This window comes from Taurulus bubalis (genome assembly GCF_910589615.1).
Source record: "Taurulus bubalis genome assembly, chromosome: 16".
NCBI lineage: Eukaryota > Metazoa > Chordata > Actinopteri > Perciformes > Cottidae > Taurulus > Taurulus bubalis.
The window spans coordinates 1,755,777-1,767,416 of record NC_136604.1 but is presented as its reverse complement, the minus strand read 5'-3'; the positions used below and the strand labels follow the sequence as shown (position 1 = coordinate 1,767,416).

The following is an 11,640-nucleotide window of genomic DNA, read 5'->3' as shown; positions in this document are numbered from 1 at the left end:
CTGCTTCAGTCTCTGCTTCACTCCTCATGGCTCTCTTTTTATTGTCTAACCATTGTGTGGTCTATTTATTTATGTCCTGGTATTTTGATGTTCTTATTTCTAAGTTATCCAATAATACATGTAGTCTGTCGCCAGGGCAGACACCAGCCTTTTGAGGGTTCCCTCAGTGTTTGTCCACATGGTGGCCATGGCTGTAATAATTAATTAAGTGTGTGTGTGTGTGTGTGTGTGTGTGTGTGTGTGTGTGTGTGTGTGTGTGTGTGTGTGCAATAAACACACATACATATATACACATACATACATATACATATACACACACATACATACACATATATATATGTATTGCGGAATTGAAGTTAATTACAATTATAATAAAAATACTACAAACAGGAATACTGAGATACTCGGGTCAAATATTGGTTGAATACCATGTACTGTACCAGTGTTATATTTATTAAGTCTCTTCTAAACCAAGGCAACAATGTCTCCTCTGTTGCCTTGACTCCTCTCTCCTCTGTTGTGGGTGTGACTAAGACGTGAGGAAGCTAGTATGGACAAACAGCGTACCTTTAAATAAGAATATTATAACCCACATCCATATTCAGACATGACACCATTTCATCTACACATTACATAACTACTTGATAAGGAAGTTTCAATTCAAAGAAGAATGAGCAGAGGTGTACATTTTCTTCTCATCACCATTTAATGACACGTATAAAATAATCATCTCCACTTTCTTACAGCGCTCATAGCAATGCATCAATGTGGCAGCAGGACCATCCTGACATCAGGTGTGATGTCACACAGCTACGACGTCGTCTTCTGGCGTTTCCAGAACCTCTTGACCTCACTGTGTCCGAGCGGCGACACCACCATCACCCTGTGAGCCACGTCCTGCCACACCAGACAGCCCAGCCCCTGCAGCACAACAGCTCCGGTCAACACACAGCATGAGCCCTTCCTCACAGGGCCACAAAGGGCCTCCAGCAGGACCAGCCCATAGTGAGTCCTGCTCCATCCGTTGGTTAGATGATGGTCGTCAGATCTATCATTAGCGATGGCGGCACACTGCTTGACATAGCAATTACTCACTGGTACGACTTTACTTCACGACTGGTAAGTGATGGCCAGACTTTCCTTCACGTACACAAATATACGGGAGCACAAATGTCCAGATACCTTTATAGTGTATGTGTAATTTCACTACTGGAAAATTGCAAAAACATGGAAATTGCTGTTGTGGACGGTAGGAATTCCTGAACTGACTCAAGCATAAACAGTGTGACAGCAGAAAACATAGAATATGATATTATTCAGTCATGGAATAGGAATAAAATCCAACCTGAGCTCTGTCTCGCAGCACCTCAAAGTCGGCCTGGGACAGGAACTGGTTGTAGAGCACTCCTGAGGGAGACACCACAACATGCAGACCGGTGAGGAAGGTTACCTCCTCCTCATCATCCTCTCTGTTACTGACTGAGCCTTCGGGCCTGACAAACCAATCACACACATTGACTTCTCCACTCAATTCACTGATCCTAAAATCACAACAACTGTGTTTATAAAGCAGATACATTCGTTACAAATATAAAGAAATGTTTTGATAATGTTATTGAAGCTGAAAATACGGCAAATTCTCAAATAAAAGCCAGTTCTCAGATGGTGGGTAGAAAGGTGCTCATCAGCTTCTCTCATTCTCACAACAGATCTCTCTGCAGCTGCTTCTCAGCGTCGTCGTTGGGCTGAATGTCGCTGCTTAGAGTTAGTGCTGAGGAAATGATACTGAATGTATCCTTACAACAACAACAACAACAGGTAAACATGGAGGAAGTGTGCAAATTAAAAACAGAAATCTGAGAGAGATAAAATAAGACAAAGTGTACTTAAAGGCCTGTTATCCAGTCATCTGTTGGCAACTCACCCTCTGTGAACTGCAGTCGGTCTCTCTCTAGCTCCCACAGGCGAATCTGATCCGTTATAGTTGGAGGCAGCACTGGAGTCTGAAGCACAGACATGGAGGTGAAGACACTGCAGAGCCGCATCAGAATGAGGGGTGAGAGGAGGGTGTGGTGGGCGTACCTGTTTGAGCATCACGGGGTGAGCTCTGGTCCTCAGGAAGTGGATAATCTGCAGGGGGAAAAACACTTCAAGGGAGGTCTGATCCACACATACAGGTGAGAAGCATTTCCATAACAAATCATGTTCTGGAAGTATTTCTGTAACACGTTGAATACATTCTCAGAAAGGTTCATTGTTGATAGTGTATATTTGAAATATGAGTAAGAAACTGAGATCTGGTTCTGGTCCACTGGAAATGGTCAACATCCTGACCAGTGTAAGAACTGACTGACTTCTCATCACTATTATTTGGACATCTGAGGCTCCACATTATTAAAGACCTCACTTGGTCCCTGAACACATCACACCTGGTGAAGAAAGCCCAGCACAGGCTCTTCTTCCTGAGGAAGCTATAACAAGCTTCTGGTTAACTTGTACAGAAGTGTGATAGAGAGCATCCTCTGCCAGTGTTTACTGTGTGGTCTTCCAGCTACAAGGCAGAGACCAGGAGGGACCTGGCCCGGGGGGTTAGAACAGCAGAGGATTGTGGGAGTTTCCCTCCCTGACCTCGACACCGTGTGCTGGCCGCTGTTAAAGTACCTCCAAAGGCACAATATCAACACATAGACAGAGTTATGAGAAGAGGATGTTAGGGCCAGCTGGACCATATTATGGCAGCGTACAGAGTATATTCCTCATATTTCTGTGCGTTAAGGAGAGCAGTATACATATAAAGGGCCTTTACAATGGAGCTATGGGACATCCCACTGCAGCTGCAGTGCGTGGTGAGCAGCGGTCCAGTACCTGTTGTGCTGTGATGCCGTTGGCGATGGCCTGTTGAACCGACTCCCTCGTGACGTGAGCCACCACCACGTTGGGGAAGCGGTACAGCATCTCACTGAAGAGAGCCACCAGGGCGATCTGCAGCTCCGAGTCTGGGGGACACACGTGAACCCAGCGGGTCAGAACAGGTTCTGTGAACGAGTCCCTTCAAGTGCTGACACGCTGCCATGTGCACTATACAAGAACAGTCCATCTACCACCTTGATCAGATGCATGCAGAAACACTGAATACATATTGTGCAACGCTTTAGATTTTTATGAACACTGGGTGGAGCAAAGATACCTGTTTCTATGCTAAGTATGCTAAGCTAACCACTTCCTGACTCCAGGTCCGTACACACAGACTGAACTCTCGCTGTTTGTTACCGACTAAACATCTGGATAATCTGAGGTATTGTAATGATTTATTTCACTTCAAAGCTGGTCTCATTTGAATACTACTTGTGTAGAATGTCTTTACTAGTGTTAGCATACAGCACAGTTAGCTTCCAGTGTTCCTACATACCTGTGTAGGCGTAGATACGATAATTGGTTTCTACCACAATGAAGCCTGCGTCTCCAGTACCAGGGATGGAAGAGGAGGAGGAGGAAGAAGAGGAAGAGGAGGAGGAGGTAATGACTCCTGCAGCCAGGGTGATGGCTAGTCTGGTTGGGTAGTACCGCCTCGACTTCCTCTGATGACAATAGTCAGAAGAATTAAAGAATATTAACATATCATAAACATACAGACGTGTCATGACTATAAGCGCTATATCTTTTAACAATGTCCCTCATTATTGCCTCCCTTATTGTTTATGTTTTATAAATATATTCTAAACAGTCTGTTTTGTCTCATCATTCATCAGCAACCATCAAGTTTCACTTGTGTGAGCTATTAGTGCCAACATCGATTGCAACCTGCCAGGGATCAGTGGATGTTATTGATATGATATTGTGTGCTGTCAATTCAATGAATCCCATCTGAATCCCTGAAGACAGGCGACTGGTCACAATGCTTTAACTGGTTCCACTGGTCAGGACAGCATCCTGTAGGAAGGGATCATCTCAGAACCAGGAGAAGCTCTGTGACAAATAAGGGAAACCTGTTTCGGCCGATTCAGTCGTCACTTCTATTCACCCGTTTGCTGCAAGTCTCCAACACACACATATCAGAGAATATTACTGGAGAGCCCGAGATGCCAGTGAGATGTTTTTGGCTGCAGGAGTTAATACTTTCCAAACTGTTTTAAGAAATCTTATGTGCCAGACTGAGAAAATGAAATCATCTTGTTTATCAAAGATAAAGTGTAGTACAACACGCTACCAGTCCCAGCACTGGTACAGCGTCTCTTTAGAAGGCATTGGTAGGGCTATGCATTTTAAATTGTGCTCTTGTATGCATTTCATTCTATTTAATTGTTTTGTGTTTATCTGGACCGTGAAATAAAGTTTGATTGATTGTAGAACTCCAGTTTGATGTTGGAATAATGATTCTGCAACAACCAGACATCCATGATGCTGGGAACAGTTTAGATTCAACATTTAAAGCTTTCTGACTCGTCTGGATGTCTGAGGCAAAACCACACACACACACACACACACACACACACACACACACACACACACACACACACACACACACACACACACACACACACACACACACACACACACACACACACACACACACACACACACACAGTGTTGGCTGTAAAAGGCTCTTTTGCCTCGGTCATTTCTGCGGCTACTGTGATGTCCAAGCTGCTTGTGTCGTTAACTTGTTCTAGAGCTGGATGTTGCTCACATATAGTCACATGACCCGTGTAGAGTGCAGCTTTATAATTCATTGTCTAGTTGCAATGGAAGAACTGGTGCATCCCATCATTATGTTATCACTGCAGTGACGAGGAACATGTGAAGGAAGCGGTGCTGACACCATGGTGTGTGTTAGTGGATCCTGACTCTCCTCTCAGCGCCTCACCTTCCTCTGGAAGACGAGTCCAAACTCCCTCAGGTGCTGCAGGAAGGTGAGTAATGACTCACTCATGCCCTCCACGGAGTAATCCTGAGGCACACGGGCAACACATGATCAATAACAACACTGCTGACATCGTCATGTTGTTTCTCACACACACACACACACACACACACACACACACACACACAACTGCTGTGCACTCACTCTGCCAAGAGTAGAGAAACTCAGCTGGAACAGGAAAGACAGGATCTCCACCAGCTCCATCCCTCTGGACTGCAAGAGACGAGTCAGTCATGTATATCAGATATGCTCAGAAAATATATATAAAATAAAAGCAGGCATGAACACATGAATGTCGGCCTCTAACAAACACCATGGCTGATATCAGAACCCACTCTAGAGCTCACATCATACACACCTGTTCACAGACTGATAAACCACCAGCACTGAAACTTAACACTTCCTGCAGCTATTTGACATTAAGAATCTTCAAGCAATTATTTTTCTTCATTTCCCTTAACAATGCATCTATTTAGTCAACTGTTCACTTGTGTGTAAACATGAATCTGTCAACATTAAGTCCGAGTGCCGCTTCCAGACCTCCACACTGCCAGATGCCACTCTGATGGGCCGTAAGACCGCCTGTATTCTCCTACTCTCTGGAACTATTTGAAAACATGGCTTCCTTTTCTACGTCACTGGGCCATGATTGGTTCTTCAGAAGGGACAGAACAAAAAGAGCCGGGATGAATTCAGCTGCTGATGTCTGTATGAACTGTGCGACCATTTCTCAGTCAGAGGAGTTCATCCATGCTGCAGGTGGTGGCTAGTATGCCCACCTTGTCCTCCTTTATGTTGTGTTCATTCCACACACTAGCAGGGCAGTGATCAGGCTCATGCAGGAAGTAGAGATCATAGACATGATCACTGTAACAAGAGTCTGCAGCAGCTTGAAGCAGGAATGATGATGAGCTGTGAGCCTCTAGAGCCTTAAGGTGGGTGGGGTCTAGTAATGTGACACAACACACACACACACACACACACTGAAGGCATCAGTTATGAAAAAGCCAACTACTTACTAACAGCGTGATAAGAATACATTAAATTCAACCAACTGCATAAACTGTGCGAGCCGGTCAAAATAACACCGCTACCTTAGAATCTTGCGGGGAGGGCCGCAAGTTTACGTTAGCGTTTACTGCGGCGCTAACCAGGGCCTCAGAGGAAAGAGAACCACTCTGGTTTGTTCCATTGGCCAGAGGGGGACCTCCAGGGGGCCGAGCCTTGGTTGGTGGTTAAAGCAGCGGGCGGTGGAGCGCTGGGTCCAACCAGCTTACTGGCAGCAGCCGAAGGTGTGCTGACTGCATGGAGAGATCAGACCCTACGGGGTGGGGACCCACTGAAGGTCTCCTGGTGGCTGTGAGGACGGGGCAAGGGCACACGTGGTTTTCTTGTTTCTGCTACTTTGGATTCGATCCAATAAAGAAACTATAAAACATACACAGACGTGGATGTATTATTGCTGAGCCCTCGGGGCGGCTCTACTCGGCCCTCATGTTGGACCGAGGACAGACTGGATGCTCCATGGAGTCACCAACGCCTCCAGAGGTACACGTGCTACCACAAGACGGGGCGGGCCGAGGCCAGCTGGTTAGCATGTTTAGACATCTTTGACACAACGTCAACGCTAGGAGTTCACTTCTGAAGGTTTGAAACTAAAGTTCTGGCCAGATCGTACATACTGCACATGTAATGCTAGATGGGTGATTTAAAGCTAATCAGGTCCAAAAGCAGATAATCCCCAGATACCTGAGCGGTTTTGAGGTACTGCAGGGTGAAGTACCACAGCTGAGAGGCCGTGTCCAGGAGGAGGAACTGGAAGCCAGCCGACGTGATGTAGGGCGCCTCTCCTGCCTCACTGACAAACAGAGCAGACGACGTGTGCATGTGTGAGCCACCAACACTACAAGTATTCAACCAGTAGTCCAGTCACTTTATTCATTTGCATTCTTGTCTGGGTTTCCCATAATTCTACAGAAATGGAGGAGGATGGGTCTTTGTCCTTAGAGAAGCTTTTTCATGTGATGAATGAGCGCCATTAGAAAAGACCTTTCTACATGATGTTAGAGCTGCAGAGACATGCTCATATTCACTCATTAATGCCCTAATGGGTTTGGGTCGGTGCATTGGACAGTTTAGAGCGCCACACAACCAGAAACACACGAGCAAAAGGGAATGAAGTGAATAAAGAGTTTCTGCTCAAATCTAAACTTAATAGTGTGCTAACTTGGTTCTTTAGCTCTGTCCTGCTTTTATTGGAGAAGAATTTACCAAATTCATCTCAGATTCTTTTTTCACCTAAAAGTGACACATGAACCTAACATGTCCTCGACATGGATCATCAGCTGGTGAGCAGGCTGACTGGTTCCTCTGTATTGCATCATCAGTGCTGAGCCAGCATGATATCATACCAGTTGGTCACCAAAAGCATATTTAATATCACTTTGCATCTTCATGGAGGAACGTTAAAGTGAGCCGGAGCTGATGGAGTCCGATGGGAAGCTGCGTTTGCCTTTTAAAGTTAGCAGGTTCTACAGCGTTAAACATTTAATGACAGAAATCTGACAGTAACATATCAACCTAACAGACAAGCAGAAGTGACCCAGACATGAACCGAGTGGATAAATAAACGTGTATGTACCTTTTCATGAGGCCTGCTTGGACCAGCAGCTGAGCCAGGTCCTGGCTGACCGCGGCGCAGGGCGAGCCCACCATGAACTGCAGGATGACCTCCCAGCGCTCCATGGCGTAGCGGTCCAGACTCTCGATGTCCCGCGCGTGGCGGTCGGGCCCCAGAGAGCTGCCCTCGTCCGACCAGGCTTTGCCCCTGTGTGCCGACACCGGCGTTACCGCAAACAGCACCAACTCAAGCTACACAGACTGGGCTCTTACTGGGGCGGGAGATGCCGTTACCTTGTGGGTGTGACATTAATGCTTGTTAACACATGCACACAGTGATCGTCTCACAGGAGCAGACCTACCCGCCCAGCAGCGCTATCCTCAGGTTGTCTTTGAACACTGGGTTTAAAATGTATCCCTGCAGGCCGCCCTGCAGCTGCTGACTGTGCCAGAGGCGCAGGCCGGCCAACACCAACACACAGCCATCATGATCCCTGCAGACACACAAACCAGAGCCGGTGAACGCAGGGCTTCTTCTCACAGAGTTAAATACCTTCACAGGAGCAAATACACAACCAACAGGTAGACTTCAAACAGAAGCAATGGATACTAGAAGCTGACAGGCTTTTGTGTTGCTGGTGCACGACGTACTTTAATAATAATCAATACGTTTATATCTTTGCATACATCGGTTACATTTTGTCACAGATGTCAATCAAGATTGTTTTTCTGCCACTTTGAATTGTATGCAAATCTGTTTTTGTTCCTATTACTACTCTTACTATTTTAATCTTTTCTGTCATATGCATTTAATGTGCTGTAACTCTGTTGTGTTGTTCAGTCTGGTCACATGACATCTGTTGATGTCCCTGATCCAATGTGAGGATGTCTATGTGTACAGGATGTAAAGCCCTCTGAGGAGAAGTTGTGATTTGGAGCTGTACAAATACATGAAATGGATTGAATTTGGTTGACATAGTGAGTAGATATGAGTGACACCTGTGATGCCATTTGGCCAATAGAGGGCGCGGTAACAGCAGCAGCATACAGTCTGTACTGGTGTGTGCTTCCTTTGCACATCTCAAGACCCCTTCAGCAACTCTACTTTCTCCTTCACACGGACAGGGCGGCAGCAGCACTAGCAGCAGCAGCATTAGCAGCAGCAGCATTAGCAGCAGTATTTACAGCAGCAGCATTAGCAGCAGTATTTACAGCAGCAGCATTAGCAGCAGCAGCATTAGCAGCAGTATTTACAGCAGCAGCAGCATTAGCAGCAGTATTTACAGCAGCAGCAGCATTAGCAGCAGCAGCATTAGCAGCAGTATTTACAGCAGCAGCATTAGCAGCAGCAGCATTAGCAGCAGTATTTACAGCAGCAGCAGCATTAGCAGCAGTATTTACAGCAGCAGCATTAGCAGCAGTATTTACAGCAGCAGCATTAGCAGCAGCAGCATTAGCAGCAGTATTTACAGCAGCAGCAGCATTAGCAGCAGTATTTACAGCAGCAGCAGCATTAGCAGCAGCAGCATTAGCAGCAGTATTTACAGCAGCAGCATTAGCAGCAGCAGCATTAGCAGCAGTATTTACAGCAGCAGCATTAGCAGCAGTATTTACAGCAGCAGCATTAGCAGCAGCAGCATTAGCAGCAGTATTTACAGCAGCAGCATTAGCAGCAGTATTTACAGCAGCAGCATTAGCAGCAGCAGCATTAGCAGCAGCAGCATTAGCAGCAGCAGCATTAGCAGCAGCAGCATTAGCAGCAGCAGCATTAGCAGCAGCAGCAGGGCTTCTGAGTTGCAGCCTGCCTTTAAAGGAGAATGTGGCTCAGTAGTGAGCAGGGTTTTCCTTCAATCAGAGGATCGGCGGTTCGATCCCCGGCTCCGCTAGCCCATGTGTCCTTGAGACTTAACCCTACATGTCTTCTGTAGCTGCTCTACGTTGTATGAATGTTAGATAATCTGATGTGGCTCCTTCATGGTAGCTCCTCTCATGTGTGTGAATGATGTCATGGAGTGCTGAAGTGCTTTGAGGCTGAAGCTATACTACAGTTACAACAAAAGTCTTCTTCGAGTTCAGGAGCCGTTCTCTTCAAAGACTGCTCATTGCAGAGTTGCTCATTGCAGAGTTGTTCATTGCAGAGAGCCACAAACTAGCACTAATCCCTAAAAACCAGTCATCATAAAGTAAACTCTCCAGTAACAGGTCAGTGGGGGGAAATGTTACAAAATAGTCAAAGAGCAGAATCTAAACGCTCCACGGACCTCCAGGGCTGCTGGAGGTGTAATGGAGACACAGCAGTGGAGTGACTTACTTCTGACTGTCTATTTTCACCCACAGAGCCAGAGCTGCTTGGGGGAGCGGCTGGTCCAGGAACAGCATGCGCATCACATAGTTCTTGGCCAGAGAGGGGAGTTCCCTGTAAAAGATGAGAGCCACTATAAGATCCTCCTGGGAGTCATGAGTCCACATAACCAGCATCACGTGTCTCCGCAGCAGACCTGTAGACCGCCAGACATGTCGCCGGGTGGTTGTACAGCCGGTCCAGGACCTCAGGACTCAGCTCCCTCAGGTACTCGTGCAGGTTCTTGCACTGCAGCTGGACCCGCAGCTTCATGGCCTGCGGGAGAAAGGAGAGCGTCACCAGGACAGCGCCACGCAGCCATGCCTTGTGTCGGTGGTCTGCAGCCATGCGTTGTGTCGGTGGTCTGCAGCCATGCCTTGTGTCGGTGGTCTGCAGCCATGCGTTGTGTCGGTGGTCTGCAGCCATGCCTTGTGTCTGTGGTCTGCAGCCATGCGTTGTGTCTGTGGTCTGCAGCCATGCCTTGTGTCGGTGGTCTGCAGCCATGCCTTGTGTCGGTGGTCTGCAGCCATGCCTTGTGTCTGTGGTCTGCAGCCATGCCTTGTGTCGGTGGTCTGCAGCCATGCCTTGTGTCGGTGGTCTGCAGCCATGCCTTGTGTCTGTGGTCTGCAGCCATGCGTTGTGTCGGTGGTCTGCAGCCATGCCTTGTGTCGGTGGTCTGCAGCCATGCGTTGTGTCGGTGGTCTTGTCTCTCAGCACAGAGGCCGGAACACACGGCCTGACCCGGGCTTCCGTCTTCGGACCACCCGTTGACTCGGCACACGTACATGATACGTAACGTGTATTTAGTGAGGCTGTGCGTTAACAGCGTATTCCGAAATGATGTGTTACATTCAAAACAGTCCCTCCCAACAAAGTCACTTACGTTATCGGGCCGGGAAGTCTTGAAACACGCTGATGAGCATGCGCAGGTCTAACGTGTTGTTTGATGAAATACCGACAGTAAACGTATGTTAAAGTACGAAGTAATTACATTGTTGTCATCCGGCACTTGTCTTTCCTTGTGGGGCCATGTTTTCAGGTCATGTGACCTTAATACGAGCGAGCTTATTGGTCATGGTCTTCTTCTGCTATTTCAATGCCAAACGTGGAACAACGTGAAGGGCAGTACCGCCCCCTGCTGGACGGAAGGTGAAGCGCGGGGACTGGGATTCATCAACCTGAATAAAGAAAAGTCCAAATGTCTTTTCAGCATTTCCAACTCAACCCCTATATTATGTCCATATATCTAAAACTATTAAAAACAACTTTTTACACACACGCACACACACACACGCACACGCTAAGTCAGATAATCAGACGTGGTGTTGTGAGTCAAGACCCCAAAAGGTTCTTCTTGGTTTCAAGGTCATGCTTGAAGATGCATGGTAGCGTTGCAGCAGTATATCACTCCTTTTTTCATCCCTCACTCACCATTTTATATGGAAAGCCAGTTTAAAAGAGGGTAAACTACACAGAATATCATGAAGTCATTTATTATTGTAAAGTTTAGATTATAATATATTTAGCAGTGACATTTTCTTGACCCCAAGGTCAACATACCTTTGACCTCCAACTTTGCAATAAGGCAACATCTGAATAGTTCCATAGTTCATGATCCACCATGAAGAGCACAACAGGACAACAACTGTTCTTATCAGCTACTCTTCATAATGCCTCGTATGTATGTTGTGTAGACTTAATAAAGAATAATCCATGTACTCATCCATAGATTGTTAAACATGACCATGAAGCAGGTGTC

At 46.7% G+C, this 11,640-nt stretch overlaps 1 protein-coding gene across 2 annotated transcripts; it reads right to left on the bottom strand.

Annotated features, from left to right (window-relative positions):
• Positions 1-700: 700 nt before the first annotated feature.
• gtf2h4 (general transcription factor IIH, polypeptide 4) lies at positions 701-10,925 on the bottom strand. Of its 2 annotated transcripts, none has more exons than XM_079231639.1 (14): positions 10,873-10,925; positions 10,039-10,157; positions 9,852-9,956; positions 7,903-8,034; positions 7,563-7,748; positions 6,671-6,779; positions 5,066-5,134; positions 4,865-4,948; positions 3,410-3,578; positions 2,866-2,996; positions 2,083-2,130; positions 1,925-2,003; positions 1,346-1,407; positions 701-921 (listed from the first exon to the last, which is right to left on the bottom strand). In XM_079231639.1, exons 2-14 carry the CDS (start codon positions 10,152-10,154, stop codon positions 811-813), a joined length of 1,401 nt encoding a protein of 466 aa, XP_079087765.1. In that variant the 5' UTR covers positions 10,155-10,157; positions 10,873-10,925; the 3' UTR covers positions 701-810. The 2 variants fall into 2 exon arrangements, with proteins under 2 accessions (XP_079087765.1, XP_079087764.1); XM_079231638.1 differs by having other exon boundaries at positions 10,765-10,892.
• Positions 10,926-11,640: the final 715 nt, after the last annotated feature.

What these genes read in the sequence shown, in the direction of transcription:
- gtf2h4 (XM_079231639.1), bottom strand. Translation starts at nt 10,154, where the DNA reads ATGAAGCTGCGGGTCCAGCTGCAGTGCAAGAACCTGCACGAGTACCTG. An exon ending in GTGAAAATAGACAGTCAGAA is followed by an intron (nt 8,035 to 9,851) that starts GTAAGTCACTCC and finishes GTGTGTCTGCAG; the next exon opens with GGATCATGATGGCTGTGTGT. An exon ending in ACGGCATCACAGCACAACAG is followed by an intron (nt 2,131 to 2,865) that starts GTACTGGACCGC and finishes TTCCCCCTGCAG; the next exon opens with ATTATCCACTTCCTGAGGAC.